This window comes from Aquarana catesbeiana, linkage group LG04 (genome assembly GCF_042186555.1).
Source record: "Aquarana catesbeiana isolate 2022-GZ linkage group LG04, ASM4218655v1, whole genome shotgun sequence".
Lineage (NCBI taxonomy): Eukaryota > Metazoa > Chordata > Amphibia > Anura > Ranidae > Aquarana > Aquarana catesbeiana.
Genome location: NC_133327.1, coordinates 302,488,424 through 302,511,301, shown reverse-complemented (window position 1 = coordinate 302,511,301; position 22,878 = coordinate 302,488,424). Strand labels below are relative to the sequence as shown.

Here is a 22,878-nt window from a genome sequence, read left to right as displayed (position 1 = left end):
TGACCCCTAGGCAGTAGGAGGTTAACTTCCCAGCATTAGGCATGTTTTGCAACAAGGTAATTTAACAAGAAATATGCATACTAGATCCCAATGATCAATACATAAGGCTTTTGCCACTGTATGGTTGTAATTTTAGTTACATTTAAGGAAACAATTTCTGTTTTCTAAGTACTTTGCCTTGCCATAATATATAATATAAATATGTAAGATCATTTGCATTTGTACTGTGATAATCTGTTTAGTAATATTTGAAGTATAGAAAAGTAGTCAGTAGATGGCACACTGGGTTTGATTTACTAAAACTGGAGAGTGCAAAATCTGGTATCGGCTTCCAGGTTTTTTTGTCAAAGCTTAATTGAACAAGTTAGAAGCTGAAAGGCCACAATACACAGCTGCACCAGATTTTGTACTCTCCAGTTTTAGTAAATCAACCCCAGTGCTCAACTGAATTTTAAAATGTGCAATATTATATTTAATTGTGATAGCATCAAATTCAGGACAAGCCACGAGAGCGTTGTATGGTAGAGTCCATAGGAACTAAACTGGAATTATCCTGTTCATGCTTTGTGGCAGTTTTACATCTTTCAGTGCAACTACAGCTCCATGGCGTTCCATAAACTTTGGCCTTCTATGAACATTCCATAAACTTTGCACCTAAATAGGAATAGGCAAGCATATGTGTTGCACTGTTTGGTCCCATATAAGAAGCACAGTGTGCATATTTAATAAGCAAGTATTCCAATCCCAACGCAGATACAGGTAAAAATGTTAAAACAGAAACAAAGTTTATACATTATTAACATATTTTGACAACAGTATTTACATTAAGCCGTTCACATTCACATATATCTAAGCATCAAAAATATAATTTTCATGAATTAATTTGCTTTCCTTTGAAATATAGGTATTAACTTTTACATTTGTATTTGCAAATATAACAATTGCATAAATGTATTTTCATTTTAATGCTTCATTATTCTGATTATGATTAGGCAAGGAATGCAAATGGGTGTGGGTATAGCAAAAATATAGTTCTTCTTCTGTAACACCTAAAGCTAGAAGCATATATTCATATTATAGAAAAAGCTGACTATCCTATCAAATGTTTTGACAAGACTTAACAAATGAGTTTCTTCCAGTCTGCAAACAAAAAAATGTTTCACAGAAGACAAAGGGAACAAAGCTGTAGACAAAAGTTTATTTACACCATACAACATTTTAAATATTTTATACAGAGCTGCAGCAGAGAAAGCCACCATGAGCTTCCAAGATAAAACTGCAATAATAAAGATGTGAAATATATTATTCATATAAAAGTGAGATTATTACTTTATTGCATTTAAAGCAATGAAGAACGTAGCTCAACAAACATTCATTTAATGACAAAAATTTTGCTCTTTTTATATTATAAAGTAAAAAGTGTAGTAATGGCCAAACAGACTGTTATAAATTTTAAAAACTGCATATATACATTGTGCTTCATGGTGAAGTTTTTTGAAAACTAAACCAAATGAAGCTGTTACAACATGAATTGTTGTTTTGAGGTTGATCTATAAAGATTACCTTACAAATCCATTCCACGGGTACTTACAACACATGATGGTAAGAATTGTACACCTGGTTCTGCACTAGATTTGCTAGTGAGAGTAGACAAGAAATAAAATAAAAAAAAATAAAAAATAAAAAATAAAACACTGACATTTGGCACATGAAGATCCTGACATGAAGTGGCCACAAAAGTCCAGACGCCAGGCTTCTAAAGTCTTTCACATGTGTCAGTGCAAATGACTTTTTGTCTTGTTTCAGTCTGTTTGTTGTGGTTATATTAAACCTCAGTTTGAAAGTCACCTTCCTGTACATCTAAAGGCAAATTCAGACATTTCTCCCATTCTGAAGGTCTAAGTTCTAAAGAATCCTTTGCTTCTGAATCTAATACATTGATTGTTGTATAATGTTGATATTCATTTGGGCTTTTGAAACTGTCCCATGGGTTCTTGTGTACTGCTGGGTTTTCCTATTGACAGAGAAGAAGAAAACTTAAATTAGCACAAATCTAAAAACAGACGTAATATAGAACAAAGACAAATGATTTCAGTATATGCAATTCACAAAAAATAAATAAAATAAAATAAATAAATATATAAAAACATTTTGCTGACCTCTAAAAGAATAGTTCATTGGTGTTCTTTGGCTTCACAATGTTCTACATTACTAAGTGAGAACTAGAATGCATAAAGTGAAGTAAGAGCATATTTAGAACTCCTGATCTGCAAACTCATTCCCAGATAGCGACTCATGCAGTATGGAAACCATTGGATCAGCAAGGTAGCCAGAGTACTCTCATTTTCAGAAGAAGAGGTCAGAAATTGTATTGTTTGTATTACTTTTCTAATTTTTCTTCAAAGGATGAATTAATACAGTACTGATATTTAAGTTATAGGTGAATGGGTTGAAGAAACCTTTGTACCTCTGGGGAATGAAGAAGTAAACTGCAACAAATTAAATTCATGGATTTGTCTGAGAAGCAGCCATTGCTAAGATTAAAAAAACAGGTAACCTACTGAATTCCTTGGGATATATAATTAAGAAGCATAATTATTATGATCCCATTGGAAAACCTCCAATAATATAACAGAGCTGGGAGCAGGCACAGCCCTCACTAACAAATTCTTAACAAATATAAAAAACTGGTGGGTGAATCAGCTAGTGGGCATGTTTTAATTTTGGATGTACTGACCCTGTAAAATATATCAGCCTTATTAATTACTTTGAATATCATTAGCCAGTTGGGAGTTGAGAATCTTCATTCAATAAACTCTGGTTATATTCACTTCAGTAACCCAATCATGTGAAAAGCAAATTCCTATTTATCTATTGCATGTGCACATAACCAAGTATTTAAGGTGAACAGGAGCTTGCTTTTGGATACTTGAATAATTAAAGCTAAACACCAGCTTTTGTCACACTTTACATAGTTTGCTTTGGCCAAGCTGGTCCAAACAAACTATGTCCCTCACATCTGAGGCCACTGGATGTGCTGTATAAACTGTATGTAGCTCCGGCTATGAACAGCATACCGCACTGTGTTCCGGGTTCGAGCCAAAACCTTCCTGTCTTATACCCAAAACACAATAGAGTCAATCTGATTTCTTATCATTCTTTAAATTGATTAGGTGATTAACCTCCCTAGCGGTAATCTCGAGTGTGGCTCGGGGTGAATTTTTATTACCAAAAGCGGTAACCCCGAGCCACACTCGGGATTGCACCACAGGATTCAGGCAAAGTTACTTACCTTGTCCCCAGGATCCTGAGATGTCTCCCTGCTGTGTGTGTGAGCCGTGTCCTCTGCTATCACAGTGCCAAGTTCCGTTCCCTGCAAGCGTTGCAACGCATGGGGAAGGAACCGACACCAAATTCAAAAAATGAAAAACACATAACACTTACAGTACACAGTAATCTTACAGATTATATTACTGTATCAAATTATTTCACATCCCTTTTGTCTGTAATGCTTTGTCCAGTGCCCTGCCTGCAGTTTTATATTATATATACTGTTCTTTCTGCCTGGAAACCTGAGAATGTCCATAGCAACCAAAAAGTCTCCCTTTACGAAAACAGCAATAGTAAATTAGAATCTCTTGCAAAATTAAGCGATAGTGATTCATGGGGAAATTCGTCATCAAACACTGAAAGTAATGACAATTCTGCAACTGAGCAAATGTCAGTGTTTTTGATTTGATTACATGATTAAATACATTTTATATTATTATATTATTATTTGTTATAATTATTTATAGTTATTTATTATAATTTATGATTTCGTGTTTCAAACTTTATCATACCTGGGATGTCTACTAGACTCTTGTTTGGACAGAACAGAACAGTGAGTTATTCCTAAGAATTACAGGCCTACAATATAAAATGCCAAATTTCCATGCAAAAAACTGTACAGCTTTCAGCATCAAAAATCTGACATAAGTCTAACCTCCACCAGGGAGGTTAAAGTAAGCAAAGCGCCAACAACCTAAGATAAAAATGACAGATATTGACCTTATTTTCTAAAAGGAATGCATAATAGCACAAAGAAATTATTTGCATTTGGCTTTATAGGTGTCTACGCTTGTTCACACACTCATTAAATGCATTCCCTTTACTGATTTATGTTCAATGCATATGTTGCGACCTCTATTTTTAGTGTGTATTGAGCAATGAAATAATGCTGTTTTATGAACCAAGTAATATGTGATAAAATTCTAGTGTAAAAATAAATAAATAAATACGCAAACATTGTTAAGTAACCAGGATCACTATTGCTCACTATCATCATTATAACAAGTAATTTTAAAGCACATTTTGAAATCATGTATGTGTAGTGTCCTGTCCTGCTTAGCAAACCCCATGTGTTAGTGAATTAGCTGATTAATTTGTACTCATTTATGGATTTTCTATTCACATTTTTATTTACGCTGATATGCATTTTAATTACAAAATATATGTGTGTATGTATATGTATTTATTAATGTATAAATGCCACAATATTTATTGATAAATACAGTTTATTTGAGCCTAGAAAGCCTAGAGGGTCTGTGAATACAGCTTCATGTCTTCTTTTATCAATACATGTGTTTTATATAAATATGTTGCACCAGAGAGTACACTCTTGAAAAAAAAGGCAGGAAACAAAGTCCTATAACACTGAACTCTTTTACTGTGTAGTATTGATAGTATCAGCAAACGTTTTATTTACTTTTTACTGTGACATTAACCCCATCACGATGAAGATAAAACAATTCCTACCGCCTGAAAACAATTTCGCAACTTTGACATGTGCTAGAAAAACTGTACATAGAAATCTCAACTACTTATTGTCTCCAGGTGAATTATACTTTTTTTTTTTAAGGACAAATTGGGTGGTAAGTGGTAATGAATATCTTCTTTTTTTTTATTAGCAAATGAAAACTGGCCCAAAATAATAATAAGTAAAAAATCATTTTTTAAAATATATCTGTATTTTTCCTGCTACTACCATAACCTACACCAAAGAACAACCCAAAATGAATTATCCTGCTCCTAGTGATTGCATAATAGGGCCCAGAAACAATGGTGCACATTTATTTTTTGTTTTTTTTTATCCTACCTAAAACACACTGACACTGTTAAAAAATATTTTCTTACATCCAATCTATATAGTGGAATAGCAACTGCATGAAGCATAATCAAACTGCTTTCTATACATCCCATACAGAGGGGATGAGTTGACGAGTGATGCATCCATTCACCAACATATGCAACCCTGGAGCTATTACTCTCTATCTAATATTATTTCTATTATTTTTCATAGGTTTTTTAATATGTTTTCTCTCATCCTATTGTGTTGGGCTGGTTGCCTTGACAACCCTGATTAACCACTCCCATGAAGGGAGGTGCTCTGGGTTCTCAGGAGGTGCAATCAATGTCATTAGTAAATGTGTGTATATACAGTGCCTTGAAAAAGTATTCATACCCCTTGAAATTTTCCACATTTTGTTATGTTACAACCAAAACCTGTTTTATTGTGATTTTATGTAATAGACCAACACAAAGTAGCACATAATTGGGAAGTGGAAGGAAGATGATAAAAGGTTTTCAACATTTTTTACAAATAAATATGTGAAAAGTGTGGCGTGCATTTGTATTCAGTCCCCTTTTATCAGGGAATTAGTAGACCAGACTGTGTGGACTGCACAGAGGAAACCAGAAAAGCATGTAAGTGAATGAATAAATAGGTGACAACTAAGTGAATATAAACAGTGCACAACCAACCACAGACCCACAAACAACAAATAGAATATACAAATAAATGGGAGATACCGGAATCGTAAACAAAAGCCAGGCCGAGGTCATACACAGGGAGGACAGCAGATGGGTAAGGACAGGAAACCAACAGGACAGGGAGAGGATGGATGGATAGGCTGCAGGGCAGGGATCCAAGGTAATCAGGTAACAGGAGGGACAGGTCCAGGATGAGCTTGGGATAGGGATCGGAACAGATCAGGTCAGATGCAGGCTCAAGGTCAGGATTTCAGGCAGCAAGGTCAGGGCACAGGGAGAGAGATACCAAGGCAAGCATGTGAGGGCTTGCCGGGTATTTATGAGACTGTCAGTAATTGTCCTCACATAACACCTGAGCACAGGAAGTGTTGTCTGCTCCATACTGCCAGGATCCATCCGCTGGTGGACGTCAGTACTGCGGCCCAATGATGACATAACACCAGCAGGGAAAGACTCCCCTGACAATTCCAAACTGCCAGGAGACACCTGCTGGTGGACCTCAGTACTGCACGCCAAATGATAGATCTTACCAGCAGACGGACCCTTTCCTGACAGTACCCCCCTAAAGGAGCGGCCTCTGGATGCTCCAACTAGTTTTAATTGTCATAGTCTATGGCATCGAGCAGAACGGTGGAAGAGAGTACTTCAGGCTGGTCATCAGGCACATTCAGGCAGATAGCGGGCACATCCGGGCAGACAATGGGCTTCGGGTAGACAGCGGGCACATCAGGGCAGACAGCAGACACATCAGGGCAGACAGCGGGCACATCAGGGCAGACAGTGGGCTCCGAGTCATTGCAGCAGGCTCCCTACTGGAAAACTGGGTAACAGGCACTGGCTGGGCAAGTAGAGTAACGGGCATCGGTTTAACAGACTGGGACACCAATATCAAGACATCAGGCTGGAAGGCAGGCACTGAGACATCAGGCTGGAAGGCAGGCACCGAGACATCAAACTGAAATCGGGCACATCAGACTGGAAAGCAGAGACATCAGACTGGAATGCAGGCACCAAGACATCAGGCTGGAAGACAGGCACCAAGACATCAGGCTGGAAGACAGGCACCAAGACATCAGGCTGGAAGGCAGGCAATGAGACATCAGGCTGGAAGGCAGGCACCGAGACATCAGACTGAAAAGCGGGCACATCAGACTGGAAAATGGGCACATCAGACTGGAAAGCAGAGACATCAGGCTGGAAGGCAGGCACCAAGACATCAGGCTGGAAGGAAGGTACCACTACATCAGGCTGGAAGGCAGGCACCGAGACATCAGACTGTAAAGCAGGCACATCAGACTGGAAAGCGGGCACATCAGACTGGAAAGCAGAGACATCAGGCTGGAAGGCAGGCACCAAGACATCAGGCTGGAAGGCAGGCACAGAGACATCAGACTGGAAGGCAGGCAATGAGACAGCAGGCTGGAACACAGGCACCAAGACATCAGACTAGAAGGCAGGCACTGAGACATCAGACTGCAAGGCAGGCACCGAGACATCAGACTAGAAAGCTGGCACATCAGACTGGAAAGTGGGCACATCAGACTGGAAGGTAGTCACCAAGACATCAGGCTGGAAGGCAGGCACCAAGGCATCAGGCTGGAAGGCAGGCATGAGACATCAGGCTGGAAGGCAGGCACCGAGACATCAGGCTGAAAGGCAGGCACCGAGACATCAGGCTGAAAGGCAGGCATCGAGACATCAGGCTGGAAGGCAGGCGCCGAGACATTAGACTGGAAAGCAAGCACATCAGACTGGAAAGCGGGCACAGGCTGGAAAGCGGGCACATCAGGCTGGAAGGCAGGCACCAAGACATCAGGCTGGAAGGCAGGCCCCGAGACATCAGGCTGAAAGGCAGACACCGAGACATGAGGCTGAAAGGCAGGCACCAGGACATCAGAGAGGAAAGCAGGCACATCAGACCGGAAAGCGGGCATGCCAGACCGGAAAGCGGGCACATCAGACTGGAAAGCAGGCACATCAGACCGGAAGGTGGGCACATCAGACCGGAAGGCAGGCGCATCGGACTGGAAGGCAGGCACATTGGACTGGAAGGCAGGCACATCAGACTGGAAAGTGGGCACATCAGACTGGAAGGCAGACACCAAGACATCAGGCTGGAAGGCAGGCACCAAGACATCAGGCTGGAAGGCAGGCACCAAGACATCAGGCTGGAAGGCAGGCACTGAAACATCAGGCTGAAAGGCAGGCATCGAGACATCAGACTGGAAGGCAGGCACATCAGACTGGAAAGTGGGAACATCAGACTGGAAAGCGGGCACATCAGACTGGAAGGCAGGCACTGAGACATCAAGCTGAAAGGCAGGCATCGAGACATCAGACTGGAAAGCGGGCACATCAGGCTGGAAAGCGGGCACATCAGGCTGGAAAGTGGGCACATCAGGCTGGAAGGCAGTTACCGAGACATCAGGGTGAAAGGCAGACACCGAGACATCAGGCTGAAAGGCAGGCACCAGGACATTAGACTGGAAAGCGGGCACATCAGACCAGAAAGCAGGCACAATAGACAAGATGCAGGCACATCGGACTGAAAGGCAGGCACATCGGACTGGAAGGCAGGCACATTGGACTGGAAGGCAGACACCGAGACATCGGACTGGAAGGCAGGCACCAGGACATCAGACTGGAAGGCAGGCATATCGGACTGGAAGGCAGGCACATCAGAATGGAAAGTGGAGACGTCAGACTAGATAGCAGGCACTGGGACGTCAGACTGGGTAGCATGCACTGGGTTGGCAGATTTAGGTGGGTCATCAGGTTCAGCTGGCAGGAACACAGGCTGGAACAGGTTGGTTGGTGTGGAGGCAGGTTGGGTTACTGGCAGGATGGTGTGGGTTGGAAAGAACTTTTGTTTTTTTGGCTTAGCCACTGCAGATTGGTAGGTAACAGCGGGCATGTGAGAAAAGGATGTAGTTGGGCAAAAGGAAGACCAGGGAACAGTGGCTGGAGGAGGGTTTGTGGGATTGTTACAGGTGGAGGAGAAGAGACAGGTGGATTGAAGGCAGGATAGGTGCAACAATTGGAGACCGGGTAATAGTATTTGGTAGGAAGCTGTGTAAACTGAGCTGTAACTGAGGTTGCCATAGGCAAGGGGGAGATGGATTCCTGGGAAGGCAGGTGATTAATGGCAGGGCTGGAATGTTGTGGCTTGGCTAAATACAGGAGATCTGACCATGCCTGTAGCACAGGTTGAACAAACATTAATTCACACACAGCCTGACTAACCAGGGGTTGCAATGAATGGATGCAATCAGACAACACCTGCTGGGAACAAGAGGAATTGCGTTCCATGAAAAAGGCTGGATCATCCTCTAACAACCATACCAGAAATTCAATGTGGCCATAATTGAAGGGGGGGGGGAATCGTCACTTCCTTTGGGAATGCATGACAGGGCTAGTTTTGCACATGTCTGGATCAGAGGCTGAACATCTTCAAATGACATATAACCCTGATCCACTAGGGAATGAGCTGATCAGATCGTTTCCAGCAGTTGGTCACTGGTCCAATCTTTTAAAGTCTGGCGGTAATATTCACCATCCTCTTCCGCCAGCAGAGAATAATAGATAATTTCATTAAAATCCATCTTAGCAAGCCCAGCAAACCAGGATGATTCCTCAGTGCAGCCACGTCTGGTCAGGGATGGCCTTGGTATACTATCAGGGAATTAGTAGACCAAACTGTGTGGACTGCACAGAGGAAACCAGAAACGCATGTAAGTGAATGATTAAATAGGTGACAAGTAAGTGAATATAAACAGTGCACAACCAACCACAGACCCACAAACAACAAATAGAATATAGAAATAAATGGGAGATACCGGAATTGTAAACAAAAGCCAGGCCGAGGTCATACACAGGGAGGTCAGCAGATGGGTAAGGACAGGAAACCAACGGGACAGGGAGAGGATGGGTGGATAGGCTGCAGGGCAGGGATCCAAGGTAATCAGGTAACAGGAGGGACAGGTCCAGGATGGCCTCAGGATAGGGCTTGGAACAGATCAGGTCAGGTCAGATGCAGGTTCAAGGTCAGGTCAGATGCATGCTCAAGGTCAGGATTTCAGGCAGCAAGTTCAGGGCGCAGGGAGAGAGATACCAAGGCAAGCATGTGAGGGCTTGCCTGGTATTTATGAGACTGTCAGTAATTGTCCTCACATAACACCTGAGCGCAGGAAGTGTTGTCTGCTCCATACTGCCAGGATCCATTCGCTGGTGGACGTTAGTACTGCGGCCCAACGATCATATAACGCTAGCAGGGAAAGACTCCCCTGACAGTTTCAAACTGCCAGGAGACACCTGCTGGTGGACCTCACTACTGCACGCCAAATGATAGATCTTACCAGCGGACAGACCCTTTCCTGACACCTTTACTCTGATACCCCTAACTAAAATCTAGTGGAACCAATTGCCTTCAAAAGTCACCTAATTAGTAAATAGAGTCCACCTGTGTGTTATTTAATCTCAGTATAAATACAGCTATTCTGTGAAGCCCTCAGAGGTTTGTTAGAGAACCTTAGTGAACAAACAGCATCATGAAGACCAAGGAACACACCAGACAGGTCAGGGATGAAGTTGTAGAGAAGTTTAACAGAGGGTCAGATTATAAAAAAAATATCCCACGCTTTGAACATCTCACAGAGTACTGTTCAATCCATCATCTGAAAATGTAAGAGTAAGGCACAACTGCAAACCTACGAAGACATGGCCGCCCACCTAAACTGACAGGCATTAATCAGAGCAGCAGCCAGAGGCCCATGGTAACTCTGGAGGAGCTGGGAGAATCTGTCCACAGGACAACTATTAGTTGTGCACTCCACAAATCTGGCCTTTATGGAAGAGTGACAAAAAGAAAGCCATTGTTGATAGAAAGCCATAAGAAGTCCCGTTTGTAGTTTGCGAGAAGCCATGTAGGGGACACAGAAAACATGTGGAAGAAGGCGCTCTGGTTAAATAACACCTAAATTGAACTTTTTGGTCTAAAAGCAAAACGATATGTGGGGCGGAAAACTAACACTTCACGCCACCCTGAACACACCATCCATTCAAGGTCCAGACCTAAATCCAACTGAGAATCTGTGGCAAGACTTGAAAATTGCTGTTCACAGACACCATCCATCCAATCTGACAGAGCTTGAGCTATTTTGCAAAGAAGAATGGGCAAAAATTTCACTCTCTAGATGTGCAAAGCTGGTAGAGACCTTTCTAAAAGACGTGCAGCTGTAATTGCAGTGAAAGGTGGTTCTACAAAGTATTGACTCAGAGGGGCTGAATACAAATGCACGCCACACTTTTCAGATATTTATTTGTAAAAAATGTTAAAAACAATTTATCATTTTCCTTTAACTTCACAATTATGTGCCACTTTGTGTTGGTCTATCACATAAAATCCCAATAAATTACATTTACATTTGTGGTTGTAAACTGACAAAATGTGGAAAATGTCAAGGGGTATGAATACTTTTTCAAGGCACTGTATATGGAGCTAAAGGAGTCTTTGCTGTTAGGCTCTGAGGAAGAATGTTTACCTTTGAAATGCGTTAGCAAACAGGGACCCCTACATGGTCTCCCCTATGATCTGGAGAGTACAGGTCCCAGGACTGTATAACCATGGGATGGAAGCCCGTTTATGCGTATTTATTTTCACATGCTTGTGAGTAGTTTTTATCTTTTGTTATACAAAATAAATTTACTTGGGATAATGCACAAGGCTGGTGTGCCCTCTATTCCTTTATCTTTGTAGGCTTTACAGTAACTGATCACTGAGATAGACAAACAGAGACTATCACAGTGATCAGGTGATTGGGAACTGGGCTTTCTATTTCACAATCGTTAGCGAGAGCCCAGTACCTGTACTGGGAGTGCACTGTGCAGCACGTACCCAGCACAAAGACATGTACACATATATGCAACTTCACAGAGGAAAACTCACTTCAGTGAGGCCACATATATGTGTACATGCGGTGGCAAGGGTTTAAAGACAAAATACCATTACTCACAAATTATTTTTTTTATATTTAATAAATGAACTTCAATATGTTTTGCTTGAATGCCATACTGTATTTGAATAATTTATTACTTCAAATGCTACTACTGCTATTCTTAATACAAACGAGCAAACAATGAGAAGTATTCTCCCTGGGCAGTTTGCCTAATTTATTTGCTGGGGTCATATCCACTAGGTGCCTTTTTTTCTCATTATTTTGCTTTTTTTTATTGATATCAGTTTGAAGTACTGACCTGATGCGATCAGGTATTCAGGGTGATATAAATGTAGCAGGAGAGTACTCACCATTTTGCTGTGAGGACAGCAAACCATATACTAAGTGTATACATTTTGTATCCTTTTGCAGGGGGACTCGTATAAATATTTTGTTAATAAAATGTGATATTTCCATTGTTAGGAAAAAGGGAATAGTAACTAGGGGTGACCCCTTCAAAACCCCCAGTAGGAAGAACAATGGACTATCTAGGTATCCAATTATTTAACACAAATATAAAAAATATATACATTTTACTTCTACAGAACTGTTTAAAAAGACATAGATGCACAATGTATGGTAAAACAGCAATTCATGATAACCTCAACAGACAGTAAGTTTTACAAACATGTGATCACATAGTAGCCTCAGACAAATTCTGAAGGCATTTGATTTATGAAGCACTGTATATCCTCTACTAGGGATGAGCTTCGAGTTCGAGTCGAACTCATGTTTGACTCGAACATCGGCTGTTCGCAAGTTCACCGAACAGCGAACAATTTGTGGTGTTCGCGGCAAATTCGAATGCCGCGGAACACCCTTTAAAAGTCTATGGGAGAAATGAAAAGTGCTAATTTTAAAGGCTTATATGCAAGTTATTGTCATAAAAAGTGTTTGGGGACCTGGGTCCTGCCCCAGGGGACATGGATCAATGCAAAAAAAAGTTTTAAAAACGGCCGTTTTTTCAGGAGCAGGGATTTTAATAATGCTTAAAGTCAAACAATAAAAGTGTAATATCCCTTTAAATTCCGTAGCTGGGGGGTGTCTATAGTATGCCTGTAAAGGGGCGCATGTTTCCCGTGTTTAGAACAGTCTGACAGCAAAATGACATTTCAAAGAAAAAAAGTCATTTAAAACTACTCGTGGCTATTGCATTGCCGGTCCGACAATACACATAAAAGTTCATTGATAAAAACGGCATGGGAATTCCCCACAGGGGAACCCCGAACCAAAATTTAAAAAAAAATGACGTGGGGGTCCCCCTAAATTCCATACCAGGCCCTTCAGGTCTGGTAAGGATAATAAGGGGAACCCCGGCCAAAATTTTAAAAAAAAATGACGTGGGGGTCCCCCTAAATTCCATACCAGACCCTTATCCGAGCACGCAACCTGGCAGGCCACAGGAAAAGAGGGGGGGCAAGAAAGCGGCCCCCCTCCTGAACCGTACCAGGCCACATGCCCTCAATATTGGGAGGGTGCTTTGGGGTAGCCCCCCAAAACACCTTGTCCCCAAGTTGATGAGGACAAGGGCCTCATCTCCACAACCCTGGCCGGTGGTTGTGGGGGTCTGCGGGCGGGGGGCTTATCGGAATCTGGAAGCCCCCTTTAACAAGGGGACCCCCAGATCCCGGTCCCCCCCCTGTGTGAAATGGTAAGGGGGTACAAAAGTACCCCTACCATTTCACTAAAAAAACTGTCAAAAATGTTAAAAATGACAAGAGACAGTTTTTGACAATTCCTTTATTTAAATGCTTCTTCTTTCTTCTATCTTCCTTCATCTTCTTCTTCTTCTGGTTCTTCTGGCTCTTCTGGTTCTTCCTCCAGTGTTCTCGTCCAGCATCTCCTCCGCGGCGTCTTCTATCTTCTTCTCCTCGGGCCACTCCACACCCATGGCATGGGGGGAGGCTCCCGCTCTTCTCTTCATCTTCTTCTCTTCTTCATCTTCTTCTCTTCTTCTCTTCTTCTCTTCTTCATCTTCTTCTCCGGGCCGCTCCGCATCCATGCTGGCATGGTGGGAGGCTCCCACTGTGTGACGCTTCTCCTCTTCTGATGGTTCTTAAATAACGGGGGGCAGGGCCACCCGGTGACCCCGCCCCCCTCTGACGCACGGGACATGACGGGACTTCCCTGTGGCATTCCCCGTGACGTCACAGGGAAGTCCCGTCAAGTCACCGTGCATCAGAGGGGGCGGGGTCACCGGGTGGCCCCGCCCCCCATTATTTAAGAACCGTCAGAAGAGGAGACGCGTCACACAGCGGGAGCCTCCCTCCATGCCAGCATGGGTGCGGAGCAGCCCGGAGAAGAAGATGAAGAAGAGAAGAAGAGAAGAAGAGAAGAAGATGAAGAAGAGAAGAAGATGAAGAGAAGAGCGGGAGCCTCCCCCCATGCCATGGGTGCGGAGCGGCCCGAGGAGAAGAAGATAGAAGATGCTGCAGAGGAGATGCTGGACAAGAACACCGGAGGAAGAACCAGCAGAGCCAGAAGAACCAGAAGAAGAAGAAGAAGATGAAGGAAGATAGAAGAAAGAAGAAAGAAGAAGCATTTAAATAAAGGAATTGTCAAAAACTGTCTCTTGTCATTTTTAACATTTTTGACAGTTTTTTAGTGAAATGGTAGGGGTACTTTTGTACCCCCTTACCATTTCACGCGGGGGGGCTGGGATCTGGGGGTCCCCCTGTTAAAGGGGCTTCCAGATTCCGATAAGCCCCCCACCTGCAGACCCCCACAACCACTGGCCAGGGTTGTGGGGATGAGGCCCTTGTCCTCATCAACATGGGGACAAGATGTTTTGGGAGGCTACCCCAAAGCACCCTCCCAATGTTGAGGGCATGTGGCCTGGTACGGTTCAGGAGGGGGGCCGCTCTCTCATCCCCCCTCTTTTCCTGCGGCCCGCCAGGTTGCGTGCTCGGATAAGGGTCTGGTATGGATTTTTGGGGGGACCCCACGCCGTTTTTTTTTTATTTTGGCGCGGGGTTCCCCTTAAAATCCATACCAGACCTGAAGGGTCTGGTATGGAATTTAGGGGGACCCCCACATCATTTTTTTTTTAAATTTTGGCCGGGGTTCCCCTTAATATCCATACCAGACCTGAAGGGCCTGGTATGGAATTTAGGGGGACCCCCACGTCATTTTTATTTATTTTGGTTCGGGGTTTCTCTGTGGGGAATTCCCATGCCGTTTTTATCAATAAACTTTTATGTGTATTGTCGGACCGCAATTGTCGGAATGCAATAGCCGAGAGTAGTTTTAAATGACTTTTTTTCTTTGAAATGTCATTTTGCTGTCAGACTGCTCTAAACACGGGAAACATGCGCCCCTTTACAGGCATACTATAGACACCCCCAAGCTACGGAATTTAAAGGGATATTACATTTTTATTGTTTGACTTTAAGCATTATTAAAATCACTGCTCCTGAAAAAACGGACGTTTTTAAAACTTTTTTTTGCATTGATCCATGTCCCCTGGGGCAGGACCCAGGTCCCCAAACACTTTTTATGACAATAACTTGATTATAAGCCTTTAAAATTAGTACTTTTGATTATTCATGTTCGTGTCCCATAGACTTTAACGGTGTTCGAGTGTTCGAACAAACTTTTTTCCTGTTCGCATGTTCTGGTGCGAACCCGAACAGGGGGGTGTTCGGCTCATCCCTATCCTCTACACGTTTCGCGGCTGAAGAAGTGGCTTCATACACGAAACACGTAGAAAATATACAATACATCATGAATCAAATGCTTTCAGCATTCGTCTGAGGCTACTATGTGACCAGTTAGACATGTTTGTATAACTTAATATCTGTTGAGGTTATCATGAATTGCTGTTTTACCATACATTGTGCATCTATGTCTTTTTAAACAATTTTGTACAAATAAAATTTATATATTTTAACATTTTTGTTTAATGATTGGGTACCAAGATAGTCAATTGTTCTTCCTACTGTGGGTTTTGCAGGGGTCAAGCCTAGTTACTCTACCCTTTTATCCAATTTACGATGATGGTACCCCTATAATCTTCTCAATATGTACACACATAGAGGCTTACATGCTGCTCAGTTTTAGTAGATGCCATAAAGCAAAAATCACCTAAGAGTTTTTTTTTATGTCTCTAAGAGAATGCAGTGGCAACATCTCCATGTTTGAGTTCCCAGGTCTCCTCACACCTTGGAAATTATAGAGGGTCAAAAGTTCCTTGATGATTTATATTATGGAGAATGCAACAGAAAGAAAGGGAACACACAAGAACACACAGTAGTACCAGGTGAATACATGTTGCTTTTGATGTCCTCAAAAGATATTAGTTAACAGAAGCCATAGACCATCATTAAACTATTAATGTTAGATAGAGTAACCCTTTAAAAACATAGCATGTATTAACTACGATCACTGGTGATCCTAAGCATCTTAACAGTTGCATCAGGCATTACAAAACTTAGCTTTAAATGTGTACTTATGGTCATAAGTTATTCAAATAAAGAGCATTTAGTCTCAGGTGATTTTAAATATTGAAAATGCTATAGCAGCGAGCAATAAGATCAGCCTTTATACAGCTACATCTAGTTGATAACAAAGTAGATAATGGCATTCAAAAGTGATGCAAAATGTTTTGTTTTGTTTTTTTTACATTTGAACTTACCGTGCATCCAGTATTTGGTATATCCCGGAATCTTTCCAGAGTTTGAAATTTCTGATTTAATTCCTGAAATAATTCCATGTGCCTCTTTCTGGTATGCATGACCTTCTGTGTAAAAAAAAAAAACATAGAATCATATTACTATGTGTGTTTTGTTAATGTTTATCTGCAAACATAAATACATTTAAAGTGAACTGGTCTTGAATCTAAGCATATGAAATCGGTTTAAACTCCCAGCAGCAGGCAAAAATAGGTGTTTGTGCTTATCCTGTTGTCTTCAAAGTTGTTTACTCCTTGCCAGACCACCCCTAAAATTCAAACCCCACTCTGTATTATGCTTGTCTTGAGTACTATAATGTTCTTTGGCATCCCACATTGCAAAAGAGGCATGCTAGCAACCAATAAATACGCAAATGCATTTCACTTAGGAATATTAGGGAGCGTGTCAAGGTTGTACAGTAGATATACCCCCCCCCCCCCCCAATTTATGTATTTATTAAAATACATTTGTAAATAGTAATTATGTCTATCTGCCTTATTACTGTCCCCCTGTAAATAAGGATTTAGATTGGCACAGGAAATGGAAGCATTATAAGGCAATCAGGCTTTATTGCAGTGCACAGTTCTGAAAAACTAGGAAATTGAGTGTTGATTGGGTTGGAGATGATTTATAATAATGGGCCGATGCTCTTTCCAAATAAAACCCTGACCAAACTGTATTTTTTCAATTACAGGAAAGAAAAAGGACCTAGATAGTGTACCAGACAGGGGGTTCTGGATTAAAAAACTAGCTGAACATATTTACATTTTTTGTCAGGTAAGATAGCTCACACAGGCATACATCTAATATGTGTATTTGGCTGTGTGTCTGTGCTAGGTGCTCCTCAGGTGCACAGAGTGCTTTAAACACTCTCTGTATCTATGTACATTGTGGAGGAACACATTTTCAAAGTTCAGAACACAGGTATTAAAATCTGAATTTATTTCTGTAGAGAACAGGTCTTAGCAGTCCACCAGCCTTCTAATCTAAACAACCAGCAGATATTTTTAAGCTCTTAGAAACCCACTGAAATTGGACCTTTGAGTCTTTGCTGTGCTCTTTGAGGATTTTTTGAGAATTAATAACTTATTATGAAAAGCTACTAGAGAGGTGAGTGAGGGCATGATTTAAAGCTCTTTTACTGCTTGTTTATAATATGTAAATAGTCTTTACATAATTGCACTTCAATCTCAATTTTGTATCAACGCTGTCCAAAAGATCCCTTTAACCACTTGCCGACTGCCTTCCGCATGTATTACATACTCTGGAAAGGCGGCTTCGCTGCGCAAACCGACGTACCTGTACGTCAGTCTGTGCATATGGTACTGCATGCATGGGTTGCGGGAGCTCGTGCGCGGGTCTACCGGCCACCCCCGATCGCTGTGAAGAGAGGCAGAATGGGGATCTGCCTATGTAAACAAGGCGGATCCCCATTCTGATAATGGAGGAGAGAGAGATCAGCTGTTCCTAGTGATCAGGAACAGCGATCTCTTTCTACTCCCAGTCAGTCTGTCCCCCTGACATTTAGAAACACCTCCCTAGGGAAAGCTTAACCCATTGATCGCCCCCTAGTGTTAACCCCTTCCCTGCCAGAGTCATTTATACAGTGATCAGTACATTTTTATAGCACTGATCACTGTATTGGTGTCACTGGTCACCAAAAAGTGTAACTAAGATTTGTCCGCCGCAAGGTTGCAGTCCCACTAAAAAACACTTATACCCACCATTACTAGAAAAACTGATAAAAAAAAATAAAAAGTCCCTAGATCTTTCCACTATTTTGTAGACGTTATAACTTTTGCACATAACAATCAATATACGCTTGTTGTGATTTTTTTTACCAAAAATATGAAGCAGAATACATATTGGTCTAAACTGATAAATATTTTTTTTTGGGATATGTATTATAGCAGAAAGTAAAAAAATATTGTTCTTTTGTTTTTTTTGTTTTTTTTTTAATTGTCAGTCTTTTTTTGTTTATATAGCAAAAATAAGAGGTGATCAAATATCACCAAAAGAAAGCTCTATTTGTGGGAAAAAAAGGACATCAATTTTGTTTTTGGGTACAACGTCACACAACCGCGCAATTGTTAAAGCGATATAGTGCTGTATTGCAAAAAATGGCCTGGTCATTAAGGGGGTAAATCCTTCCAGGGCTGAAGTGGGTAAAATTCACTTGGTATTTTAATTGTCAATAAGAAGTTTAAATTATTTTTGTTGTAAAATAACATCATGGGTATGGGCAAGAAAATTAAACTCATGTGGCACTGAAACATAATGCAATTAGTATTATTGCAAATATAGTGCTTTTTAAACACTGTAAAAAAATATTGGAAACCTGCAAATTGTGGTGACAAATTATTCAATGTTTCTATTTCACCCATTGGTAAATAGGTCTCCTAGCAGTTAGAAGAAGGAAAGAACATTTAACATTAAGGCAAACTTTTGTGAGCAGGTACAGGTTATATCTATGGAGAGGAAGGGGATTAGAAATGAGACTCCTGTAGCACAGAAGTATGTAGGAGGAATTTCCTAAATCTAAAACTACAGTAGTGTTCTTTGTGAGCTCATTTCTTAATGACATGTCAAAGAAGCACTTCAAAAATTCCAAATGTAATTTTCCTTCTGTAATCCATTTAAACTGAGCGCTGTTCAGAGACTTGAAAGTGTTTAAAGGGGTTTTGAAGATGCATTTGTGACTTCTCCAGAAAGAAATTGCTTTGAATAGAGGCCATTCAAAAGAAAACATTCCTTATTATGTATTTAGGTTATCGTTTAATTACAGCGATACAGTATCACATCAATTAAATAAAATCAGCAAAAACTTAAAACATATGTGAGATCTCACCTCACCATCACCAATAATCCATTCAGTTCAAAATAGAAAGAAAAGGCAAAATATTTGTGTATATAATATATATATATATATATATATATATATATATATATATATATATATATATACAGTGGCTTGCAAAAGTATTCAGCCCCCTTGAACTTTTTAACCTTTTGCCACATTTCAGGCTTCAAACATAAAGATATAAAATTTTAATTTTTTGTGAAGAATCACCAACAAGTGGGACACAATTGTGAAGTGGAACGAAATCTATTGGATATTTTAAACTTTTTTAGCAATTAAAAAACTGAAAAGTGGTGCGTGCAAAATTATTCGGCCCCTTTACTTTCAGTGCAGCAAACTCACTCCAGAAGTTCAGCGAGGATCTCTGAATGATCCAATGTTGTCCTAAATGACTGATGGTGATAAATAGAATCCACCTGTGTGTAATCAAGTCTCTGTATAAATGCACCTGCTCTGTGATAGTCTCAGGGTTCTGTTGAAAGCGCAGAGAGCATCATGAAGACCAAGGAACACACCAGGCAGGTCCGTAATACTGTTGTGGAGAAGTTTAAAGCCGGATTTGGATACAAAAAGATTTCCCAAGCTTTAAACATCCCAAGGAGCACTGTGCAAGCGATCATTTTGAAATGGAAGGAGTATCAGACCACTGCAAATCTACCAAGACCTGGCTGTCCCTCTAAACTTTCAGCTCAGACAAGAAGAAGACTGATCAGAGATGCAGCCAAGAGGCCCATGATCACTCTGGATGAACTGCAGAGAACTACAGCTGAGGTGGGAGAGTCTGTCCATAGGACAACAATCAGTCGTACACTGCACAAATCTGGCCTTTATGGAAGAGTGGCAAGAAGAAAGCCATTTCTCAAAGATATCCATAAAAAGTCTTGTCTAAAGTTTGCCACAAGCCACCTGGGAGACACACCAAACATGTGGAAGAAGGTGCTCTGGTCCGATGAAACCAAAATCAAACTTTTTGGCCACAATGCAAAACGATATGTTTGGCGTAAAAGCAACACAGCTCATCACATGCAACACACCATCCCCACTGTCAAACATGGTGGTGGCAGCATCATGGTTTGGGCCTGCTTTTCTTCAGCAGGGACAGGGAAGATGGTTAAAATTGAGGGGAAGATGGATGCAGCCAAATACAGGACCATTCTGGATGAAAACCTGTTGGAGTCTGCAAAAGACCTGAAACTGGGACGGAGATTTATCTTCCAACAAGACAAATATCCCAAACATACAGCAAAATCTAGAAAGGAATGGTTCACAAATAAACGTATCCAGGTGTTAGAATGGCCAAGTCAAAGTCCAGACCTGTACCCAATTGAGAATCTGTGGAAAGAGCTGAAAACTGCTGTTCACAAACGCTCTCCATTCAACCTCACTGAGCTCAAGCTGTTTTGCAAGGAAGAATGGGCAAGAATTTCAGTCTCTCGATGTGCAAAACTGATAGAGACATACCCCAAGCGACTTGCAGCTGCAATTGCAGCAAAAGGTGGCTCTACAAAGTATTAACGCAAGGGGGCCGAATAATTTTGCACGCCCCACTTTTCATTTTTTTATTAGTTAAAAAAGTTTCAAAAATCCAAAAGATTTCGTTCTACTTCACAATTGTGTCCCACTTGTTGGTGATTCTTCACAAATAATAAAAATTTTATATCTTTATGTTTGAAGCCTGAAATGTGGCAAAAGGTTGAAAAGTTCAAGGGGGCCGAATACTTTTGCAAGCCACTATATATATATATATATATATATATATATATATATATATATATATATATATATATATATATATATATATATATATCAATCATTATAAGTACCTTTTTTTCTTTTTTTTTTCCTTTTAAAGTGAGCACTTACCCTCTGTTCTCAGCTGCATGGGGTGGGGGTGTGGGGGGGGGGTAGGGGAAAGTGTGCTGGTCTTTCCAGGGAATTACTGTGCAGGAGGTGCATGTCAGCACAAGTCTAATCATTGGAGGAGAGCAGGCTGAGTTTCCAGCACAGCCAGACAACTAACCACGCTCAGCTCTTATGTCTAGTGTGGTCAGTTTTTAATAGGAAGCAGAAGGACTGGCAGGATCACCAAGTATTTCACACAAAGGAAGCAATACAAAGAGAATAGTATGCTTTCTATACAGGTACATGATACAGCAGACACATATCAGGAATATGAAATTCTGAGGTAACATATTCTTTAATGACAGTTTCTTAAAAGAAAAGAAATGATACATGTCTATTTTAATTAAGAATAATAAGAAAGAATAAGAAAAAAAAAAAGTTTTTTTTTTTCTTTATAGGAAATAGAGCATTTTCAGGACAGGCCCCAACTTTTATTGGCTATAAGCCTTATGTAATTTATGGTTTTTTTTAAATATATGACAAGCTCTGTATTGTTAAATACATTTCTCTGATTTAAAGCTGAAACCCCACCTCCTGATCACTTTTTTCTATACTGGCTTTATTCCCTTGGTATCTTCCTCTCCACACAGTCTTTCATTTTTCAGGTTGTTTCATTTTACATACTTTAGGCTTAATTCTCAAACCTTTACACAAAGACCAGCACCTTTATTTTGGCCATTGATAATAATGTTTATGTAAACCTTTGCTTTGTAAGACAACCCATACAGTTTAAATAGAAGGGTTAAATAGAATTTAAGGGAAAACATTTGTGTATAGAGATAAAAAAACATTAGAAATACCATGTTCCTTTTTTTTTTATAAGTGATCACATACATCTCAGTTGCATAGAGAGGTGAGGGTGGATAAACAGCAGTACATTGGTCTTCCTGGTGAATGGCTGTGCAGGAGGGGCATTTCAGCACAAGTTTTATAATTGGAGGAGAACACACTGAGTTCTCAGCACAGCTAGAGAATTGATCATCCTGTGCTCTCCTGCCTAGTGTGGTCAGTTTTTGATAAGAAAGTCGAGAGTCTGGCAGGAAAACCAGGGATTTCACACAAAGAAAGCAATACAAAGAGAACAGGACACTTCTTCATGCAAGTACATGGTATAGCAAGCACATATCATAAATATGAAATTTTGCATTTACAATATTTTTTATATTTCATTGGACTGAAAAATAACTTTCACTGTTTTGAAAATAAGAATTCTTATGCTTGTGTTACAGCTTTGTGAACTGAGCCTTTTGCATTTTATTATGTATTTCCTTAGGTGTTCTGCTTCTTTATTTTCTCAATTAATAGAGAAGTCTTCCCAAGGGCATTCATTTATAGTCAGCTAGGAGTTGGCAACCTGCCTTTATGTTAGCCCCAATTCACCATTCTACACAATGTAGATTTAATTTAATTTAAATAACCAATCAGGAAAGTCTTAGGGTAGGTTCACACTACCCACAGAGAAAAACAGAACATTTTTCTCTATGGGTGGTGTTCATAGCTGCCAGCAATGGTGGGGCAGTTTTTCAAAAGTTTAATGGGATGTCACAAAGAGGTTGATTTACAAAACTGGAGAGTGCAAAATCTGATGCAACTGTGCATGGTAGCCAATCAGCTTCTAACTTTAGCTTGTTCAATGAAGCTT

The 22,878-nt window shown here is 40.8% G+C and overlaps 1 protein-coding gene across 4 annotated transcripts in view; it reads right to left on the bottom strand.

Moving 5' to 3' along the window:
• Positions 1 to 687: 687 nt before the first annotated feature.
• The window catches only part of ADGRB3 (adhesion G protein-coupled receptor B3), a 1,384,867-nt gene continuing 1,362,676 nt past the window's right edge, over positions 688 to 22,878 (bottom strand). The window contains exons 29-30 of one of the 4 annotated variants that reach the window (XM_073626736.1): positions 16,438 to 16,542; positions 688 to 2,014 (exon numbers count right to left, since the gene is read on the bottom strand). In XM_073626736.1, the coding sequence (XP_073482837.1) occupies positions 1,826 to 2,014; positions 16,438 to 16,542 (294 nt within the window). In that variant the 3' untranslated portion in view covers positions 688 to 1,825. The remainder of the gene's footprint in view (positions 2,015 to 16,437; positions 16,543 to 22,878) is intronic. The other 3 variants (XM_073626735.1, XM_073626734.1, XM_073626737.1) reach the window with 3 other exon arrangements.